The 21,106-nt window shown below is 48.3% G+C and overlaps 1 protein-coding gene across 1 annotated transcript in view; it reads left to right on the forward strand.

Moving 5' to 3' along the window:
* Nucleotides 1-778: 778 nt before the first annotated feature.
* Abhd12 (abhydrolase domain containing 12, lysophospholipase) overlaps nt 779-21,106 on the forward strand; it is a 25,367-nt gene continuing 5,039 nt past the window's right edge. The window contains exons 1-10 of the mRNA XM_010625615.2: nt 779-822; nt 941-1,065; nt 8,771-8,876; nt 11,444-11,563; nt 14,206-14,236; nt 15,341-15,386; nt 18,501-18,630; nt 19,522-19,559; nt 19,752-19,831; nt 20,694-20,776. Coding sequence (XP_010623917.1) covers nt 794-822; nt 941-1,065; nt 8,771-8,876; nt 11,444-11,563; nt 14,206-14,236; nt 15,341-15,386; nt 18,501-18,630; nt 19,522-19,559; nt 19,752-19,831; nt 20,694-20,776 — 788 coding nt within the window. The 5' untranslated portion in view covers nt 779-793. The remainder of the gene's footprint in view (nt 823-940; nt 1,066-8,770; nt 8,877-11,443; nt 11,564-14,205; nt 14,237-15,340; nt 15,387-18,500; nt 18,631-19,521; nt 19,560-19,751; nt 19,832-20,693; nt 20,777-21,106) is intronic.

Raw genomic sequence — 21,106 nt, forward strand, 5'->3', positions numbered from 1 at the left:
ACATAGCGTGTGCAAAGCCCTGAGTTCAATTCCCAGCACCAGAAAAATGAAATGTATAAAATTGTGGATGTCACTTCTCGCTAAAATTTCTAGTACTAGAAAATAGAATTGTTTTTCATAACAAATGTTTATGTTAATGTATAATGGAATGCTTATTGTCACTATTGATGGATTAATAGCCTTTTTTTTGGTGGCCCAGTTTGGAGTTAGGGACTCATGCGTGCTAAACAAGCACCGTATCACTGAGCCATATCTGCAGCCCTAGACATTTTAAAATGTTAACTTCTAATGTAACAGTAAGAAATGGCTGGGGGGCTGGGGAGTTAGCTCAGTGGTTCTGCCGCCTGCCTCACAAGCATAAGATCCCAAGTTTGATCCCCGGTACCAAAAAAAGAAAGAAAAGAAAAGAAACTATACAAACAGATGTGCCTCAGCAACCTCAAATTTTCGTTGTAGAAGTTTGAGAATCAGGGCTAGAGATGTTTCTGCAAGGAGGTTGGGAAGAGTTTTAGGATTAGTGTTAGGGATCAGAAGAGGGCCTTGAGACTCTGGGAATGCCCACCAGCCTGAGGCCTGGAAAAGAGACTGGGACAGCGAGGGGCTGGGCAGAAGCACTGGGACACTCTTGCAGCCCTAGCCCTTTTCGCAGCCCTTAGCTCTCTCCCCTAGCACTTGTTGGGCAGGTTCTGCTGATGTCCTGGGTGTGCTTGCTTCCCACAGAGAGCTAATGAGTAACTCAGGACTGTGGCCAGCTTGCAGTGACTGCAAAGCCCAGAGAAGCTGTTCTGCTACGATGAAGTGGCAGCTGGGGTCTCATGTCAGGTGAAGTGCTTTCTGAGGGACTGCGTGTAGCCCTTGTTGGATAATGCTGGCCATGCCATTAAAAAGTTGAAGGGAGTGCCAGTCACCCTTTGACCTGTGAACTGTTTCTCTCCTGCAGGCGGAAGGGGCTGTGGTTCCGGCTGAGGAAGGTGCTTCTGTGTATCTTGGGGCTATATATCACCATTCCCTTTCTCGTCAGACTGTGCCCTGGGATACAGGCAAAACTGATTTTCCTGAATTTTGGTAAGTGTCAATTTTTCTTAAGAGTTTGTTTTCATGATGATGTCTGATTTTAGTGGGTGTCTTTATTGTGAGATTGAATTTATATGTAATGAAATGTACAAATCTTCAGGGAACAATGTGCAGGTAGGTAGATGGAGAAATAGCACCTGTCAGTGCCCAGGAACTCTCAGTGTCTGCCCAGTCAGGGTGTTGTGAGGGTGCTGCTCCGTGTGCATTGGTCCCTGAGTGGCTGTTCTTAGAGATGTTGATAGTATGAAAAGTCATCCACAGCTGTCCTGATGGAGATACTTTGTTCTATGTGCAGTCGAAGAGGCTATCCTTAGAAAAGGTGACCATTGAAAAATCTAGTACCTTTAAACTAAAAAAAGTATGTCATTTTTTTCCTTTTAAAGAAATTTTTATTTTTTTTCTCCTTAGGAAAACCTAACATGCTTTGATTTCTGTGCTGTCTGTGCTGACCTTAGAGTGTTATAGGCACCTTGAATTAACCTGGACTGTGTGTGTTCCCAAGCTTTGTGTGTGTGTGTGTGTGTGTGTGTGTGTGTGTGAGAGAGATAAAAAGTATGTCATTTTTTTCCTTTTAAAGAAATTTTTATTTTTTTTCTCCTTAGGAAAACCTAACATGCTTTGATTTCTGTGCTGTCTGTGCTGACCTTAGAGTGTTATAGGCACGTTGAATTAACCTGGACTGTGTGTGTTCCCAAGCTTTGTGTGTGTGTGTGTGTGTGTGTGTGTGTGTGTGTGTGTGTGTGTGTGTGAGAGAGAGAGAGAGAGAGAGAGAGAGAGAGAGAGAGAGAGAGAGAGAGGGAGGGAGGGAGGGAGAGAGTATGTGTATGTGTGTTGCTTGGGAGAAAGGGGAAAGGTATCAGTTGTCCCTAAATATTTTGGCACCAGGGACCTGTTTCCTGGAAGACACATTTTCCACGGGGGTGGTGGAATGATAGTTTGGGGATGATTCCGAGGAGCTTGAAACCTTGATCCCTCACTTGCATAGGCATATTAGTCCACACTCCTATGGGAATCTAATGCCTTGGTGATTGACAGGAGGCAGAGCTCAGGTGGTAATGCCAGGGGTGGGAGAGTTGTAAATACTGATGAAGTTTTTGCTCCCTTGCCCCTACTCACCTCCTGCTGTGTGGCCAGGTTCCTAACAAGCTGTGGACCAGTCCCTGGCTCTGGGGTTAGAAACTCCTGCTTTAGGAAATTGGGTGGGGGGCAGTGACAGGTTTGCTGCACGAATAGTGCTTTTGAGGATGGTACAGACAACACTGGAACAGGACAGGGTAGACTCTGTGCAGGCTATATGTGAGCTCTTTCAGGGTGAATTTGGCTGTGTCAGGTTCAGAAGCCAGGCTTGCTGCTGTGGGGGAACAGTGAGCTAGGAGTTGAGGGGGAGGACAGATGGAGGTACCACCAGGTGACCTGGAATGCAGGGTCATGGAGGGGACACACAGAGGAGCTTCTAGGTGCTGGGTGGTGTGGATTTTATGGTGGCCTGGGAAGTGCAAAGCTGAGACAGGTGAGTGGAGTGGTGCATCTCAGGTCTGAGACCCCTCTGTAGCAGCATAGTACTGTAGGCTCTCTAGGGTCTGGGTTTAAGAGTTTGGTTATTCAGCCAATAACAGACTTGATTATAGAAAGTTGGCAGAAACTGGCTAACAGAGAATTTGTTCTTTATACTGGTGGGAATGGAAATAGTAAGGTCAACGTTACTATTTGCAAATCTGTACTAGGTTTTTTTATTTGGTCATGATAAAGTTCTTGTAAAATATGTATTATATACTAAAAGGCATTTGATTGTTGTATTGGATGAGTAATCAGACTTCTAGGAATTTATGGTGTCTGAGTTTTGCCACTTTTGGGGAAGCAGTGCTTTAAATAGAAACTAACAATGCCCTACTATCAAGGGAGTTTTGATTTCTGTCTAATGTCCTTAAATGTAGAGGGTAAATAGAAGAGTTTGGGGTTGAGTGTAACCATGTATCCTAGGGTTGCAGATTTGCCAGTGCAGACCTTAGACTCAACCCAAACAGTTCTTCCAAACTTACTCAGGAGTTACACCAAGGGCAGGTGCCTTTGCTGCAGGGTATGAGCTCTGCTTACAGAGAAGTGTGTGGAGATGCTGTCCCTTGGGGCACACTGTGTGTTCCAAGCAAAGATCTGTATTGATTTCCTGCAGATAATTGTTGGAGCTACTTCAGGCACAACCCACAGATTTTGCTGTGCTGGTTCCCTACGGGGATGGCAGAGTGTTCTGCCAGAACAGAATTGGATCCTCCCCCTCAGCTCCCTCAGGGCAGAGAGGAGGCTATGCATGGGCAGCGGGGCTATCGTGAGCCTGGTGGTATCTGTTCCTAAAGTTTTCTGTCACGTGTCTGTTACGTGGGAGCAGGAGCTGTGGAAGGTGCTTGTGTTTTTGCCTTTGAGGTGCTGTGGGAGTTGCACCTAGGGCTGTGAACATACTGGGCAAGTGCTCTACCAGTGTTTTTAAAGGAGATCTCTAATTGTCAGTAGGATACAGACCTGATTCTGACCTCTTTTAAAAAGCTGCTCAAAAAAACCTAACACCAGCAGGCAACATGCTGGGAGCTATGATTGGGCATTGCACAGCCTGGCCCCTGGACCCTGCTTGGCTCCTACGCCACACTCCAGGTATGCACTCACCATGGCTGCCCCTCCTGGAAGAAACAGCCTGCCCCCAGGCCCTGCCACCCTCCCTAGGTAGCTGCAACGGGGTCCTCCCCAAAGAAGCTCTGAACAGGGGGGGGTAGGGGGGGGCGTTCTCTGCATTGCAGCTCCAGCTTGTTAGTGTTCCAGCCACTGTGTCGTCAGGTTTTAAGTGTCCATGCCCAGCTCTCCTAGTCAGAGGTAGAGGAGGTAGGGTCTGAGCTCAACCCTGGTGCCCTGGAGTTTTACCTCAGGATAGGGGAGAGCATGGTGGTCATAGTGCCTTGTTCTCATCCCCTCCAGATGAGAATCATGACTCTGTGGCTGTCTGTTGTGACATTGAAGGAGTAAAATGATCTTTTGTGCTCCGGAATGTGATTAATGTATTCCTAAAACTCATGTCAAATTTGTCTGAAACCAAATGTATAGATCAGATTTTTAAAAAACTTTAGAAGCAGCATATAGTACCTATGATTTGAAGTGTTACTCTACTCTAAATATATTTTCATAAGCAAAAAATACATGGAATCTTAGCCAAAAAACCCAAAATAGTATAAATGACAAAGTGTGTTACCTCTAGAAATCTCTTAACACTATAGTTTCTTTCCTGCCAGTCTTTTTATTTTTTTAATATGTCTGTCCAGATAAACATAGCATGCATGCTTTTGCTATCTTGGCATTCCCAATTCTGATCCATCCCAGCCATGTCTGTGTGGCGCCTGGCAACTACTATGGCCTGGGAGTAGGGGTACTTCCTGGGTGTCACCGCCCTCCCATTGGAGATCAGGGTTGTGTCTCCAGTGAAGGAAGTCTTGACTCAAAGCCAGGGAGAACATTGCCTAGAGTCTGCATGGGGCTCACCACTCTTTGGAAATAGATCTGTAATCCCTAGCCTTTTTCCTTCCTCAGAGCAGTCCCTGTGAACTCTCAGTAGTTTTTTGGGGTTTGTTTGTTTTTGAGGTAGGGTCTCACTATGTGTTTCAGGCTGGCGAACTTGCTGTGTAGCCCAGGCTGGTCTTGAATTTGTGGCAATCCTTCTGCCTCAGCTTCCTGAGTGCTGGAATTACAGGCCTTTGCTGCTATGCCTGGCCCTGGTAGCTTTCTTTTCTTTTCCCTTTGCTTTCCCTGGAGGCCCCTGCAGCCCCCTTGAGTGACTGAGATTTGGCGAGACACGGTTCACCCAGCAAGGCTGCTGTTACTTGCCATGATGAGTGAGGTGAAGCCCAGGACCACAGGGTCCTCACACTGTCACAACTGTCCATCAAGCTCAGCATTTCGGCCTTTCTCTATCAAGAATTTCCCAGATTAACTAAAAAGCAATAGAGTAGATTGTTTTCCATCCATTCACATATTTATTCCCTTGCTCTGTTGTCTGTGTGATCCTTTTTAAATCAAGCCTGCTTGTCTTGTGGTTGCTGACTTGTGATGGCATAGACAGAGGTGGATAACAAAAACTAGATGAACCAGAGGCTTGGGTGAGCAGCTAGACAAGCCCTGCTGGCCAGAGGTCTGGAGCCTGGGAATGGGCCCCTGGGGTATAACAGCAAGTGTGTGAGGAGGAAGAAGGCAGCCAGCCCAGTCCTTGGGCTGGATGTGGGGGAGCACCCTGCCATGGCCTGCTCCTGAGGGGCTGCCCATGCATTATACCCTCTGCCTCTGCTACACCCTGTGTTTGCAGGTGGGTCTGGTCAGGGTGGGCTTCGGGCAGCTTCCCAAAGTCACGGGGGCTATGAAGAGTTGACAGCCAAAGGAATATCTGACTAGGCATGATCTCAGGGGTCCTGGTGCTCACCTGGTACTGGCCCACAGGAAGCGGCCTGTCTTGTGCACCCCTTGCCTTGTCCCTTGCTCTGTGGCTTTTCTGCTCAGTAAACCTGTACTGACTAGGTGATTCTGACAGCCACTGCTCCCTGGGGCTGTGTGCCCTGGGGACCAACCAGACCTTGTCTTAGAATCTTCACAGTGGTCGGACGGCTATGGAATAAAGCAAGGCCTTCATTGTGCCTCCTCTTCACAGTTCACAGTTTATTCTTTAAATCAAAAATAAAAGTGGAAGACCAGTTGTCTTGGAATGAGGTTGTCCTGGAGTAGAATTTGACTTCTCAGTTCCTAAATTTCTTGGGGCTGGCTAGTTCTCATGGAGTACCAGCAGAACTGCAGGTGGTGGATGGAGAACTGAGAGAGGCCTGAGACTAAGCCATGGGTACATGGCCTCTGCCCTCCACACTACTGCCCTCTGTTGAGCAGGGTAGACAGTCCCAGCTTCTGAGACTGGTGACTTGAATGAGTCAGGTGTAGACTGACTGTGAGCTCCATTGTGGGGTCCCTTTACTTTATAGTAGTCAGGTGATGGCCTGGGACATCAAACACAACCTGCATGCAGGTCCTAAGACATGTAGTGAAGTCACAGAGTTGGAATGCAGGGGCGGCTGATAATACGGGCACACTTTCCAGACTTCCTTCTGGCCAGAGCCTTCACTGGGTCCAGTAGCCAGGATACAACCTGAGCTCCTCAGTATGGCATACAGCATTTCCTTACATTTGCCCCTATAGTCTTAGGAAGACAAATACTTACCCTCACAGTCCTGGAGGCCACGAGAAGTCTGAGTCCACACTGTCAGCCGGGTGCACTACCTGGGATGCAGTTCTTGCCCTTGACTACATCTGGCAGGGGTCAGCAGTCCTTGTCTCCCCTGGCTTGTAGATGCTCATGGTCCTCTTCATGTGGCTTCCCCCTTCTTGTCAGGACAACAGTTGTGCTGGGTTAGGGTCTTCCCTGATGACCTGATTCAGGTTCCGTTACCTTGCGAAGACCCCTTTTCCAGCTAAAGCCACATTTTTAGGTGTGTGTAGGAGGGGGTGGGCTTCAACATGTCTTTTATGGGACTATGACTCAGCTGTAACAAGGAAAGTTAGGAGTTTAAAAAGTTTAGCTGGCTCCTTGGGAAAAGGTAGATTAAGAAGCTGGTGGTGTAGACAATCCAGGGAGGATTCATCCCCAGTAGGTTCAGGCAGGTCTGAGGAAGAAGCATGTATGTCCTTTGTCCTTATGAGTCAGATGATGAAGTTATTCAGCAAATACTCCTAGAGTCTCGATTACACTTGAGGAAGTGAGAGTTAGTCATGTGGGATGGCAAACCCCCTCCTCACTGGAGAAAGCCGTCAGCAGCTGTGGCTTCCTCCTAGACAGCAGGGTTGGCCAGAAGTCAGGATTGTCCTGCTGTTTGTCACTAGCTGCCATTTTTGTCAGGATACAAGGTACTGCTTCTACCAAGCCCCACCTGCTCACAGCAAGTCAGCTGTAGTTCCCCTGTGTTTCTGATATAGGAGAAATAAATGTAACTCCCAACCAGCTAGATGTTAGATACACCAAGTTCATGTTCCTCAAAATTGAAGAATAAATTCTAAGGAACAATGGAGGTTAAGAGTAGGAATTATTTTTTTTAACTAGGAAATATTTATTTATTTATTTTATTTTTTATTTTTGGTACCGGGAATTGAACTTGGGACCTTGCACTTGTGAGGCAGGCAGTGGAGCCACTGAGCTAAATCCCTGGCCACAGTAGGAAATATTTGTTGAGAGAGAGAACTCCTGAGAGACAGGAGGGGACCTGAAAGTGAGTTGCCAATGAGCCCACTTCTCAAAGGAAGTTTTATAGAGTAAAATTTGGAGGTGGGTGTAACATGATTAAAAACTGTGATGACCAATAAGATTACAAGCATAGTTGCTTAGGTAATATTGATCCAGTGGGGAAGCAGATCATGCAGCAAGTGTACGTGGAAAGAAGATTGGGTGTAACATGATTAAAAACTGTGATGACCAATAAGATTACAAGCATAGTTGCTTAGGTAATAATTGATCCAGTGGGGAAGCAGATCATGCAGCAAGTGTACGTGGAAAGAAGAAAGATCTTTAGGAAGGGATGGATCTTCTCTGATGACCTAATTCAGGTTCCATTACCTTGTGAAGACCCCTTTTCCAGCTAACTAACCACTGAGAACCACTGAGCTAAATCCCAGGCCCTGTAATGCATTATCTTCTGCACTGATTCCCTTGAGAGCCTAGCTCTGTGTGACTGCTCATATCTCTCCCTAACTTAGCTCTCTATAATAGTTTGAATTCTCTTCCAAAGGTCCATATAGATCTAAGCCATAACAAATGGTGTTGCCACACATACCTGACATGTGCATCTATTTTTCCTGTGCTACACGTGGGTGTGGTTGTGAACATCAGTGCTGTTTGCTGGTGTTTACATTAACAGAGTGGGATTGCATGGCACCCACAGGACCTTACTGCTGTCCCTTGGATCTAACACCATGATTTTCCAGTGGAGCACCTGTTGATCCAGCCATTGTCTCATTGGCCGGCTCACTGCGGGACTCCTGTTGCTATTGTGCTCACTTCACTCACTATGAACAGGTCCTCTGGGTTCATCTGTTCAGCTGCTCCACATCTTGTTTTCTGTGTTAAGTTAGACACTTCCAAATTCCTTTACTTTTTTGCCTCCTAATTTCAGTTTGTCCTTGAATCTTCTGGCTCTAGCCACAAACCATCTGGTATGTCATCCCTGCCCCATGGTCCCTGCCACCCAAAGCCTCAGGCTTCACCCATGGCTTAGCTGAGCTCCTCTGAAGGCTCCTGTGCCCTTCTGCCCTAACCCTTTAAATGCCCTCATGCATATCTTACATCTAGAACAATCTTTTGGTTCCAGGCCTTGTTTAGACCCCGCCCAGACAGCTTTGTCTTTGGAGCCATCTGTATTCCAGTGCACACTCAGCCCCACTCCTGCCTGAGACTGGGGGCCTGGGTCTGACAGACCCTATGGGAGCTTCACCTTGCTGTGTGTAGGGGTCAGTGCACATGTGGACTTGTGTATATGCAGGTGTGTGTGTGGGTGAGCTGTGCACATGTCAGCGGGTATGTGTGCATGCATTTTTGTGCATTTGTGGGCAGGTTGCCTGTGTGCGTGAGTGTGCACAGTTGTCTGTGTGCCCCTGAACATGCATTAACCCTGATTCCCATTTCTGTCCCCTGCAGTGAGGGTTCCCTACTTCATTGACTTGAAAAAACCACAGGAGCAAGGTTTGAATCATACCTGCAATTACTACCTCCAGCCAGAGGAAGATGTGACTATTGGAGTCTGGTGAGTGTCCCATGCAGCTGTAGCCAGTGCCCCTCACAGGCAGCTCTGAGGTGTCGCTTGCTGATTTTTCTCTTTACTCATTCCTGTTCCATAGGGAAGATCTCAGCTAAATTTGATCCTGACGGTACGGGATGAAGACAGCACCAGTCTTTGTTCTGGGGTCTTCCTAATAGCAGAGGCTTTAAGACCAGATTATTTTTAGAGTGTTCTGTCCAAGGTAAACTGAAGGAGTGGGGAGCAAGCTAGAAACAAAGAGCACATCCACACAGAATGGCAAACACTGTGAATGCACTTTTTTGAAGTGAATGTCTCCCTATTGGAAACAGTAGTGGTTTCTTTTCATATGCAGAACTTCTCAGCAGGAGTGATAGTTTTTGCCATCTTCTAATTATTTACTGTTTTGTTTTTTTGTTTTTGCTTTAAATTTAAATTGGATTTACAATGAGTATGGTGGCTTATGCCTGTATTTCTCAGCACTTGGGAGGCTGAGACAGAATTGCCGCCAGTTGGAGGCCAGCAGGGGCTACATGGTGAATTCAAGGCCACCCTGAACTAATATAGTAAGACCCTGTCTCAAAAAAAATTTTTTTTAAATTGAATTTAAGCCCTGCAACTTCACTGTGTTTCCTTGAGAGTGTGTTATAATATTTTTTCTCTGAATTAAAGTGGGTATTACCAAACAACTGAATCAGGATGGATCAAGCACTTCGCTGGCACTTTATTTTTTCTCTTAGAAGCAGCTCTGAGTCATTGTTCCTTCATCTAGCTGGGTTTATTTTTCTGTAGCCATGAAGTCTCTTTCTGCTGTCAGAAAACTGCTGCGTATGTGAGAAGCTTGTAAATGGAATGCCATGAGTAGATTCCCAGTGTGAGCGAGAGGATGTGCAGACATTTGGAAAAAACATAAAACAAGAAGGGCGAGTGTGTTCTTAGTTGGTGCTGGGCTGGAGTCTGTCATGCTCTGGTGTGACTTGGCACAACTCTCAGACCCTCGTGCCCATTAGAAGCTGACCTGTTATGCTTAGAGCCTTTTGAAGAAAGGGAGTTGGGCCTCACCCTTCTGAGCATAGGCGTCCTGCTGTGGGGCAGGGTTGGTGGACTGGTCCTTAGTCTGAAAGCACCTACATAAACTACCGCCTGCCCAGAGAAGTCTGTGACAACAGTGGCAAGATTCAAGGTAATGACAGCCACTTGGTGAGTTTCTGGGTGCCAGTGCTGCCACGTCTGTGCCCCTGTACCATTGTGGTAACCATGGGCACTCACTGCCCACCAGGCCAGCCAGCAGCACTGCCTTGAGAGAGTCTCCCAGCAGCACCCTGAGCCTTGTGGCCTCAGCTCCTCTCACCTGGTGTGGGGGGGGCGGGGGAGGGGATAGCAGCACTGCCTTGAGAGAGTCTCCCAGCAGCACCCTGAGCCTTGTGGCCTCAGCTCCTCTCACCTGGTGTGGGGTGGGAGAGGGGTAGGGGAATGAGGGCAGGAATAGAACCTTCTTGCTGGCTGGGAGTTTCCTGGAGAATTCATTGATCAGGAGCCTGGAGCTGGGTAGACTGGCTTCTGGAAGCTGGTCAGCACCAGCACCTTTAAAGTACACAGGTGTATGACTGTTGTAGTGGCCAGTTCTACCCCAAAATGTGGTCCTCTTGAGCAGGTCAGAGATGAGATGCTATTGGGTAGGGTGACACATTCCTGTAATTCCAGCACTCAAGTGGCTAAGGCAGGAAGATTGTCATGAGTCTGAGGCCAGACTAGGATACAGAGTGAGTTTAAGGCCAGCTTGGAGGGAGATATGGATGGATGGATGGATAGGTAGGTAGGTAGGTAGGTAGATAGATAGATAGATAATCTCAAGACTCTGTCTCAAAAAAGCCAAAAAAAAGGAAAAAAAATACATGTGTGTATTAACTAACGTGTTTATATATGTTACAATAAACATATATGTTTATTTTAAAGTGCTGGGGATGCAGCTCAGTGGCAGAGTGCCCCTGGCTTCAAACTGCAGTACAAAAGAAAGGAAAGAGTAGAATACTGAAACTTAAGCTCTAAAAGACAGAAAACTGGCTACTTGATTCTTAAAAGATGCTTGTCACTGGTATGTAGAATAAATTTGAAGGTTTATAGAGACCTGATTCAGATGCTCCCCAGTTTGACCTGAATTAAAATTACCCTTAGTATTGCTCTGAAGGAAAGTTTGGCCTGAGAGAACAATTTTCTCTGGGTGCCTGGGCAGGTGTAGAGCCATTTGAGCCAACAGTAAGTGTGTTCCTATTACCCGTGTGGCTTGAGGGCTTTGGAGGGCTCTGACCTAATTATTAGGGAAGAGCGGTATTGCCCCCCTACCCTGTTAACTGCTACAGGGACCTCCTTTTGTGGCCCAGAAGACTCCCAGGTACCTGAGGGAATGCTCCTGAGGTTGTCTGCAGCTGGCCCTGCAGCTTGTTCCTGGTTATTTATTCTATCACTGGGACACATTGTGCCCCAGCTTCTCCACCCTCCAGTAGGTAGTGGGCTCCCTGCTCTCCCTATATAACCCTGCTTATGGCTGCCACCACCTCTGCTGCTTTTTCCAGGCACACTATCCCTGCTGCCTGGTGGAAGAACGCCCAAGGGAAGGACCAGATGTGGTATGAGGATGCCTTGGCTTCCAGCCACCCGATTATTCTGTACCTGCACGGAAATGCGGGTACCAGGTGAGGCAGAGGAGCCTATGTGGGATGCATCCTTCCTGCAGAGCACGGCTCCTTTGTGGGGCCCAGCCAGAACTAAACCTGTAGTCCCACAGAATTGGGCTCACAGACCTTCTGTAGCGAGGGAGAACATCCCAAGAGCAGAGGGGTAGCAGAGTTCCAGTGGGATTGGGGTGGGACAGTTTGGGTAATTTTCGTAAGACAGGGCAGTGCACACAGGGCCAGCAGTCTGGTCTGCAGAGTAGACTTGAGGATTGCAGCCCTGAGCAGCCTGTCTGTGGCTGCACTGGGTTGGGGTGTGGGAGACTGCGTCTGTTAGAAGAACCCAGCCTCTCTCTCTCCAGGCTGTTTCCAAGGGCAGAGTGCAGGTCTGCGCAGCCACGTAAGTCCCCTTGGCTGCCCACCACAGAGCGCTCTACTGGCTACCCAGATACTAACAGTATCAGTGTATCCTAATAGGCTGCTGCTGAGGTTTATGTCTCTGTCTGGTCAGGCCTCATGGTTTTATCCAGATGAATCTCTTGAGTGGGTTTAATTGCTCATCCTTCAGCTTGAACTAGACTTGCTGTCCTCAACCAAAGATAACCTGTGTTCCCTCCAAGTCACCGCTGCTCTTCAGGAGTACTTCTGTGGAGTCCAGAGGAGGATGAGGGAAGGTGCATTTCCTTACCAGAGCATTGTGTGAAATCCTCAGGGTCACTATTTCTGTAGCTTCCTTAGGTTGCCTATCAGAGGCAGTGGCAGGGAGGCAGGGCACCTGCAGGGCTGGAGCAAGGGTAGCAGAACTGTCAGCATTTTGCAAGCGGAAGCAGCAGAGAAAACAGTGTGTGGGCCTTTCTGGAAGGGAGAACACGTCTGGGTGGGTGTCTGTGCCTAGGAGCAGGGAGCACGGTAAGAAGAGCCCAAAAACATGGCCTATGTCTGGTCTCTATGTGGAGAAGGGGTGCTTTACCAGAGTGATGGGTGTACCACGCTGTCTGCTCTCTTCTTTATGGGGACAAGCTGCAGTGGGTTTTGCTTTTGCTTGTCAGAGAGCAAATGTAAACAGCTCTGGTAACATCTTTCTATAAATGGGAAACTGTAGCTGGCATGAATAAGGCTCGGTTCTGCAGTGCTAGTCATGTGATAGAAAAAGACAAAGCCTGCTTGTAACTTTAGGTCTGAAAGGAGCACGGTGACAGTCAAGTTTGCTATCCTTCCCACTCCACAAACTGCCTGTGTTGCAATTTCGCCTGCATTCTCCTTGATGCCCCACCTCTCGAGGGCCTGCCTCACTCACTCCCTGATCCCCATCTTTGACCAGACCTCAGTGGGGTGCCCCTGGCAGCTTTGCTCCATTGACCTGCAGGACCCCAGCACTCCCATCTTCCTGAGGTCCAGACCCCATATGCTCCTCAGCCTTTTTTCCCTTTTCCTCACTGCAGAGAATTTGGAAAAGTTGGAAAACCACTATCATAACTCTTCTAGAGATAACCAAAAGGTTTTGCAGTATTTTCTTCTGGTCTTGAAGTACAGTCCTTTACATTTTTGTCCTTGTGCCTTGGTTTTCCTCTTTCATCTCATTGTTGTCTCCCCTGCAGCATTGCTGCACCACCCACCCACATACCTGAAGTGGCCTTGCTGATGCTTGTTAGGAAAGAGCAGCTGAGAGAGAATGAGGGGAGGCTCCTCCACAGCTCCTTTGCCCACTGGAACACCCTCCCACCCAGTGACCTGCTGTGTGGTCACCACAGAGGGCACAGAAGTTCATCAGACAGAAGTGTAAGCATGTGAAACATTTAGATGTGTGCAAAGCATGTTCAGCTTCAGAAATAAGAAATGTCTGGCGAAACTAGTCTGCTGTGGAGTGTGTAGAGGTCAGCCATTCCCACGTAGTATGGTAAGAGTCTCCACATGAAAGACGTGGCAACTGCAGGTCATGGCTGCAGTACCTCTGTGTCCAGGAGCATGCCCCACCTGTGGGGTGTACATGTGAGAAGGGATATTAGCACAGGGAGGGAGCAGTGGGCTGTGGGGAGCTGAGGTAGGGGATGGGAGCCTGCTGTGTTTCCTTTTGTATGTCTTCAATTTGGGGCTATAGGTATGCATTGTCTGTTGAAATGTACAGTGGACCCTTGACTTACAAACTCAATTCATTCTCAATGACTGGTTTAACTCAAGCTGGTCAACTGAAGGCTCAGGTTCCTCTGCACAGCCTTCAAAGTCCCTCTCCTGTACACAGGCAGATCTGAGTTCTTAGAGAGACACTGGCCCAGGATTTCTCAACCCCACCGAGGAAAGGATGTAATGTTCCTTCAAGAACTCTTAAGGATTTAATTTGTTTAAAGCACAAGCGGTTGGCATTTAGGTCATAACTCAGACTTGGTCGTAAGTTAAAAATAAAATACCAGTTGTAACCCAAGTTGTTTATATGCCAGGCTGATTGTAACTGGAGGATCCACTGTACTGCAATAATTAAAAAATCTTCCCTAAGTGCTTCTCTGGCATGATACTGCCAGAGGCAAGCTTGTGGATACAAAGGGGACCCGAGGAGAAAGTCACTTGTCCACCTGGGTCCCTCTCTGGAATGGGGTTGGGATCTCAGACTTTGTAGGATCCACTCTGAAAAGGATACTAACACCTGCTCTGTTTCCCTTCCTTGCCAGAGGTGGTGACCACCGAGTGGAGCTCTACAAGGTAAGCATCAAAATCCAGAGGTCAGTGCATGGGTCCTGGGAGGCCGGAACAAAGGAGAGTCACTAGATGGCCATGTGGTGAGCAGGGCCTGGCTATTCTGCCTTGAGGGGTGGCCTCCCAGGTTAGAGTGCACACCTGGCGGACCATCTCCCAGACACCGAAAAAGGCATGAACATGTCCTTAAAGGTGATATTCCTCATAAAAAAGGAGAAACTATGTGCTTTGGCAGCAACCCTTGGTACCCAGGTATAGGCTCAACTTGGGAGCTGTGGTGGCATGGCTTGGCTTGGATTCTGGGCAGACTTAATGGGGCTTTTGGTATAACATGCTGGGCCTCCCAAACCTGCATCCCTCTCCCCTTGAGGGCACCTGCATCTGCTGTGGGCACAAGGGCAATCTGCAGATGCAGAGCCCATCTTTCCCTGCCATGGAAGGTTCCCACTAACTAAATTGGATCAAGTTAGGAAAATCGAGTGCCAGAGAAATGATCAGTTCTCTCACAATTCGTGCTGTAGAAACAACTTGCTGTGTCCTGGGGTAGGCTTGGAGCTGATCTGGGTGCAGGTTCTGCAAGGGGTGCCAGCATGCCAGGCAGGTGCTGCCAGCTCTCTGTATACTAGAGAGAGGCTGTGGGCTGGTGGTGTGCCGCCTCTCATAATGCTTGGGGCGGACCTCAGCTTGGGCACAGGGCATAGGTATTTAAAAAATAATAGTAAGAAAAAAATTCATCAAAAGCAAAACACCTGAGGGCTGCTGGACTGCTGCAGCAAGGATCCCTGTGGAATCCCCCAGCCAGGTCTGCTTTTGTGCTTGGTAGGTCAGCCTGCTGGCAGCTCTGCAAGCTGTATGTGCCCAGGAGGCCTGGGCACTTGCAGTAGGAGTGCAGTGCTGTCCAGAGACAGAGGAGCTGTTCCTGCTCTCCGGGGCCCTCAGCCATCCAAGCAGCAGCAGGTGTAATCAGAGCCGGACTGTGTGTTGACAGTCTCTGTCACGTCCCCCTGCGTACAGGGCAGGAGCCCAGAGTTCTGGGTGGGTGTCCCAAGAGGCCCCATTCAGAGATGCTTGGTTTTGTTACCAGACCATATGCATTTTTTCCCTTCACAGGTGCTGAGTACCCTTGGTTACCATGTGGTCACCTTTGACTACAGAGGTGAGACTTCTTTTGAGTACTCCCATTTCTCCTAATCCTCCCTGATAGGCTTAGGTTGAGGACCTTGCAGAGCCTGTAGCCTTCTTTTGCTTCGCTATGACCTGTGGCAATTGCCACTGTGTTGGGCTAGGGAAGAGTTTGGGCATTTTGACAAAACTTCTGATAGTATAGACATCCAGGAAACCCTCCTGGTAGGGAGGCCCTGAGGCTAGGACCCCAGCATGCCATTTGCATGCAGAAAATGCTGTCTCTTTTCTTTATTGGAGTCAGACTTTCCCCGCACCTGGTCTCAGGCACATTTTATGCCCAGGAGTGGAGCTAATCTTGTTGAAGTGCTAAAAACAGGGAAAGAGCCATTGGGAGGGAAGATGGAGTCCTCTGTCCCACCCACAGTTCTTCCTTCCTTTATTGAGTGGACTTGCTTTGGCTACTGGGCAGGGCAGGAGCACACAGTTCAATTTGTGCTGAAAACATTGTAGTTGGCAGGCAGCGGAAATACTTGTAGGAACAAGGAACCATGTGTCTGTCTGTCTGTCTGACTGTCTGAGACAGGATCTCACTGTGTAGTTTAGGCTGACCTTGAACTCATGGCAATCCTCCTACCTTAGCTCCCCAAGTGTTTGGATTACAGGTGTGCGCCTCCCCAGCAAGCCGTATCTTAGAGGAATATTCTCTGCCCCTCAGTATGAGTGTTCCAGGTGGAAGGCTGCTTGGCCAGCTTGCTTTACCCCTCTGGGGATAGATAGTGGTGTAGACATCTCAGACCAAGACGCACAAAGATGGATAGAAGAAAGAGGCTGCTGGCTGTATGTTGGGGTGATTTTGGTTTCCTTTTGTTTCTGTAACAGTTGACCAGAAACATGGTGTCTTAACACAGATTTATTATCTTGCAATTCTTAGAGTCAGAAATCCAAAATCTTCAGCTGCTGAGGTAGAATAAAGGTGTGAGCAAGGTGTCTGGGGAGCATGTTACCTTGGTGTTTCCAGTGGGAGAGGCCTCCTTGGCTCAAGGCCCTTCCACACGTGGACCCAGCTTTTAGCACATTCAGTCTCAGGCTGCATGCTCTGGCCCCTTTTATTTAATGCTGGAGTTTAAAACCCAGGCCTTGCACATGCTAGGTAAGCACTCTAGCACTGGGGTACATTCCCAGCCCTGTTTTGAATTTGATACAGGCTCTTGCTGTGTTGCCCAGGGTAGCCTGAAATTTGTAATCAGCAAATGTGTGTATCACTACGCCGAGCCCAAACACTAACTTTTGTCCTCTCCTTCACTTACAGAGACCCTTGTAGTTTACTTGGGGCCTACCCAGATGATCTGGTTCATGCTGGCCTCCAGGTCAGCCCATTTGCAGCCCTTGTCCCTCTGCCACCTTAATTCTGGCAGAGCCTGGCTGGCATTGTTGCCAATTCTGGGATTAGAAGATGGGGCTCTTTGGGCCACCGCCCAAAGTTGTAGCCCAGAAAAATAATAAAATGAGAAGCTGGAAAGTGACTCATCCTCTTGTCACTGGACAGGGTCCAGGGAAGTTCCTGAAGCTAAGATAAGGAATCTAACCTACTCTACCCAAAAGGTAGATGAGTAGGTTTATAGTTATGCTGCTGCTATCGCAGAAAAAGAATTTTCAGGACTGGGCAGTAAGAGGCATGGGCAGAAATTAGGCAGCAATTCAAAAGTGATGTACATAAACAGAGTGCAGACCTTTGAAAGAGATGCACTTTATTTCCCAAAACTGGAATATTTAGGCTTTTCTCTTTTTTTTTTTTTTGGTCGGGGGGTACCGGGGATCAAACTCGGGTCCTTAAGATTGCGAGGCAGGTGCTAGAATCACTGAGCTAAATCCCTAGCCGTTATTTAGACTTTTCTTGAGGGATGGACACCCCAGGAAATGGTGGCCCACCCCCAGAAGTGTACTGGCCTTATTACAGGTATAGGCCCAGTTTTATTTTTTTAAAGATGGATAATTTAAACATACTTTGGATTCTTTCAACCTGTTCCTTTATATTAGAATCAGGTTTCTGTTCTTTACTTTTACAGTTAGGCCAATTTATGAACGTTTAGAATTCCTGAAGAATTTTGGGTGTGATGGATCTGGAAGGAAAGGAGCCTAAATTTAACCAAGGGAATGCTGATATGGAAACCTTGGGTGATTTTGACTGGGTTGCAGAAGTTGCAGTTTTCTTAAAAGTGCAAAATTTTTAGTTTTGGTTTACCTGTCTCTTGTTTATCTTTTATTTCCTCTGTCCTGCCTCCTCCTTTACTCCATGCTGGGAAGGACTTTTTCTTCCTGCTATGAGCCACACATTAGTGCAATAAAGGGGCACCTTCTGTTTCCTCCCTTCATGTGTACCCAGACAGGAAATCCTCACAGCATCTTGTTTTTCCCTTTCTTAGCAAGCTTATATTGCTAAGCTTACATGAGAAGGCCAGCTCCACCTCTATCTGTGTCCCTGTCTCTCTCTTCCTTTCTTTCTGTCCCAGTCTGGCTCCCCGCTTCGTCTTTCTGTTAGTCTTTTTCTGTCATCATGTTCCTATGGCCTTGTCCATGCCTTGTCCTTCCTCATCCTTCCGCCTCTGGGGTCTCTGGGGCCACGGAGCAAGCAGCCTGTGCACTCACTGTGGGGTTTGCTCATGCAGCAGAGCCAGCTTGAACCTTGTAGTGCTTTTAGATCATTTGATGATAACTCACTACTGAGTTGCTAGAAATACAGTTGGACGCAACTTCTTTTGAGACTGCAGAAGGCTTGGGGCGGTCAGCAGTACCTTGAGCCTGGAGATCTCCTCTTCTGTGGGTCTTGGGCAGGCTGCCCTCTGACTGGCTGGACTGTTTGCTCCTTCCTGGCTGTCCCTACCAGGCCTCGGGGTTGGAGGTGTGTCTTAGGTTCTGGGATTATTTTATCACCTCTGTTCTGTTAGTCACTAGTCGGGTGTGCAGTCCATCACTTGGAGTACCCAGGAATGGCTGATTTGTCCAATCCTTGGGGGCAGAATCACCTCCAGGTCCTCTCCTTCTCCAGTTTTGGAGAGGAAGTGGAATGCTACAGGTCAACCTCTGCTGTTACTGGCCTGGTCCTGAATTGCCTTGAACTTCCTCCTCTGCTGATCCTGTCTTACAGGTTGGGGTGACTCAGTAGGAACACCATCGGAGCGGGGCATGACCTATGATGCACTCCATGTTTTTGATTGGATCAAAGCAAGAAGTGGTGACAACCCTGTGTATATCTGGGGCCATTCCTTGGGCACAGGGTAAGAGCCCCCGGCAAGAGGTGCCTTTGAGTAGGCCTCCTGCATGATGTCCCTAACCCTGAAGGTACCTGTTGCCTCTGACCCTGGGGTGGGTATGGGGTCCCACAAAGGTGGGCCATGGGTCAGGCTACCATGACTCCTCATCCCAGGAGTATCTCGGGACTGACAGCCTGCACTGAGATGGGGTGAGCATCAGGTTATGGAGACTATGCCCCACGAAAAAGGGAAAGTGCCCTTTGTGTCAGACCTGGCTTTGGAGCACCAGTACTGGCCATCAGCTCGTGGTACAGAGCAGGGACATTTGCAGGTAATTTTCCCCTGTCTGTCTTATCAGCGAGATGGTGGAGTCGGGGAGGGGAGTCCTCTTCCCTTGCCTGCCATCATATGTCCCAGGCACAGGCACAGGCGGCTTGGATAGTTCTACTGATGGGACATCCAGGGTGGTTGCCTCAATTTGGGGGCTGCACTGTTACCTATCACCTTTTCCTTGGGCAGCAATGTTGCTTTTCTCTGCTCCTGATCCTTCCTTGGACAGCATCCTGCAAACTTGGAGTATCTAGCCAGGACTCCTGCCTCTGGTGGGGAGATGGGCATTTGCCTAGGAGAGGCCCCTGTAGAGGAATGCTGCCTGTCCTTGTGATTGGGCACACGACCTGCCAGGTGCAGCCCTGGATGGATGGCATGAGGCCCCTGTGCCTGGTGGGTGCCAAGTGCTGCCACCCTATCCTGACATCCTCCAGGCGGACCGCAACCTCCACCAGCCAGTCAGCAGCTCTAGAGCCCTTTGCCAGGATTATTTAGGAAAATTCTGGTCAAGATTCAACCAAACTGTATTTTGTTTTTGTTTCATTGTTGTTTTATTTTAACCAAACTATTTTTCTTTCCTCCCAGAGTGGCGACAAATCTGGTGCGACGGCTCTGTGAGCGAGGTAAGGAAGCGGTGGTTTACCAGTTACTGTCTGGGCCCTGCCACAGATGTCCTGCGGGTGCTGGGGGCAGCAGCACAGTGTTAGAGCGAGCTGGGTACTTGAGGCCTCTCAGACTCACCTGGGGCCTCTTGCCCCAGTCTATCATCAGCTTCTTTCCCATCTCCCAGACCCCTCTATTTTTTATTTACCTAGAGACACCTCCAGATGCCCTTATATTGGAATCTCCATTCACTAATATTCGTGAAGAAGCAAAGAGCCATCCATTTTCAGTGGCAAGTATAGATTTTTTTTTAAAATAATTTATTCTAATGAATAGAATTTATTTGAAACAGATCTTGGTTTTATACAATATCCCACCTACAGAGCTTCCTGAGAAATCCATAACTTTACATCCAGGTAGGAGGGAGGCTCACCATAGGCTGTGTGAGGGGAGTTGGCCCCACAGGACTTGCCTGTGTGGCTCCCTCCCTGGGTGGAACTAAGGGTGCCCCCTACTCTCTGGGTCCTGGATTTTCCTCGTGAGCTAGGCACCTGCTCTTGGCAGTCTGAACTCTTGGTCTCTCTCAATTGAAGCCTACAATATTGCTGGTGCCTCCAGGAGAGCTGGCCCCACCTTGCCCTTCTGAAGTCTGGCTGTTATCTCCTTCCAATTTGGGCCTCTGGGCTGCTGTATGTTTTGGGGCCTCTTTTTCATGCAGGCCAGGAGTCCTTTACTTTGTCTTAATTTTTTTTTTGGTACTGAGGACCAAACTCAGGACCTTGCACTTGCAAGGCATGTGTGGTACCACTGAGCTTAAATCCCTGGCCCTGTCTTAATTTTTTGATGTTGCTTTCTTCTGAAACTGTATGAAGAAATTAGTCCTGGTCCTTCATTTCCCCAGAAGTGGGGCCCTCGTGTGTTTGCTGAGTGGTTTCTGAGCTGTATTTTGGCTGCAGCTCAGGGCAACCCCAGCCACAAAGCCAGGACGCTGTAAGGGTAGGATTGGCCCTGTGCTGCCTCTTCCCCCACACCTCTGAAGGAGTCACTGTGAGCAGCACCTTGTGAATTCCAGAAATTAAACTGAGTTTTTGGCCTGCCTTCTGCTGAGATACCTTAATTAGCACTTCTGAAAATGGCTTCCATCTTGTCTTCAGGTATATCGGTACTTTCCTGGGTTTGACTGGTTCTTCCTTGACCCTATCACAAGCAGTGGAATCAAATTTGCAAATGATGAGAAGTGAGTATCATGGTTGAGCAATACAGAGCCTGGAAGATGAGCCCCTGTGTCAGTGGAGCCAACAGGGTGGGGTGCAGGACAAACCCAGCTTTGAAAAATGAGAGGAGTCTAGCAGAGAACTGCAATGGAAAGAAAATGGAATTTTAAAAAGTTAGAGCTATATTAAGATAACATTTTTTTAGCTGGGTGTGGTGGCGCACACCTGTAATCCTGGCACTCAGGAGGCTGAGGCAGGAGGATCACTGTGAGTTTGAGACCAGCCTAGGCTACATAGTGAGTTCCAGATCAGTCTCAACTACATAGTGAGACACTGTCTCAATCCCCCCCCCC

The sequence above is a fragment of the Fukomys damarensis genome, unplaced genomic scaffold (genome assembly GCF_012274545.1).
Source record: "Fukomys damarensis isolate Sample0158 unplaced genomic scaffold, DMR_v1.0_HiC HiC_scaffold_7, whole genome shotgun sequence".
Taxonomy (NCBI): Eukaryota; Metazoa; Chordata; class Mammalia; order Rodentia; family Bathyergidae; genus Fukomys; species Fukomys damarensis.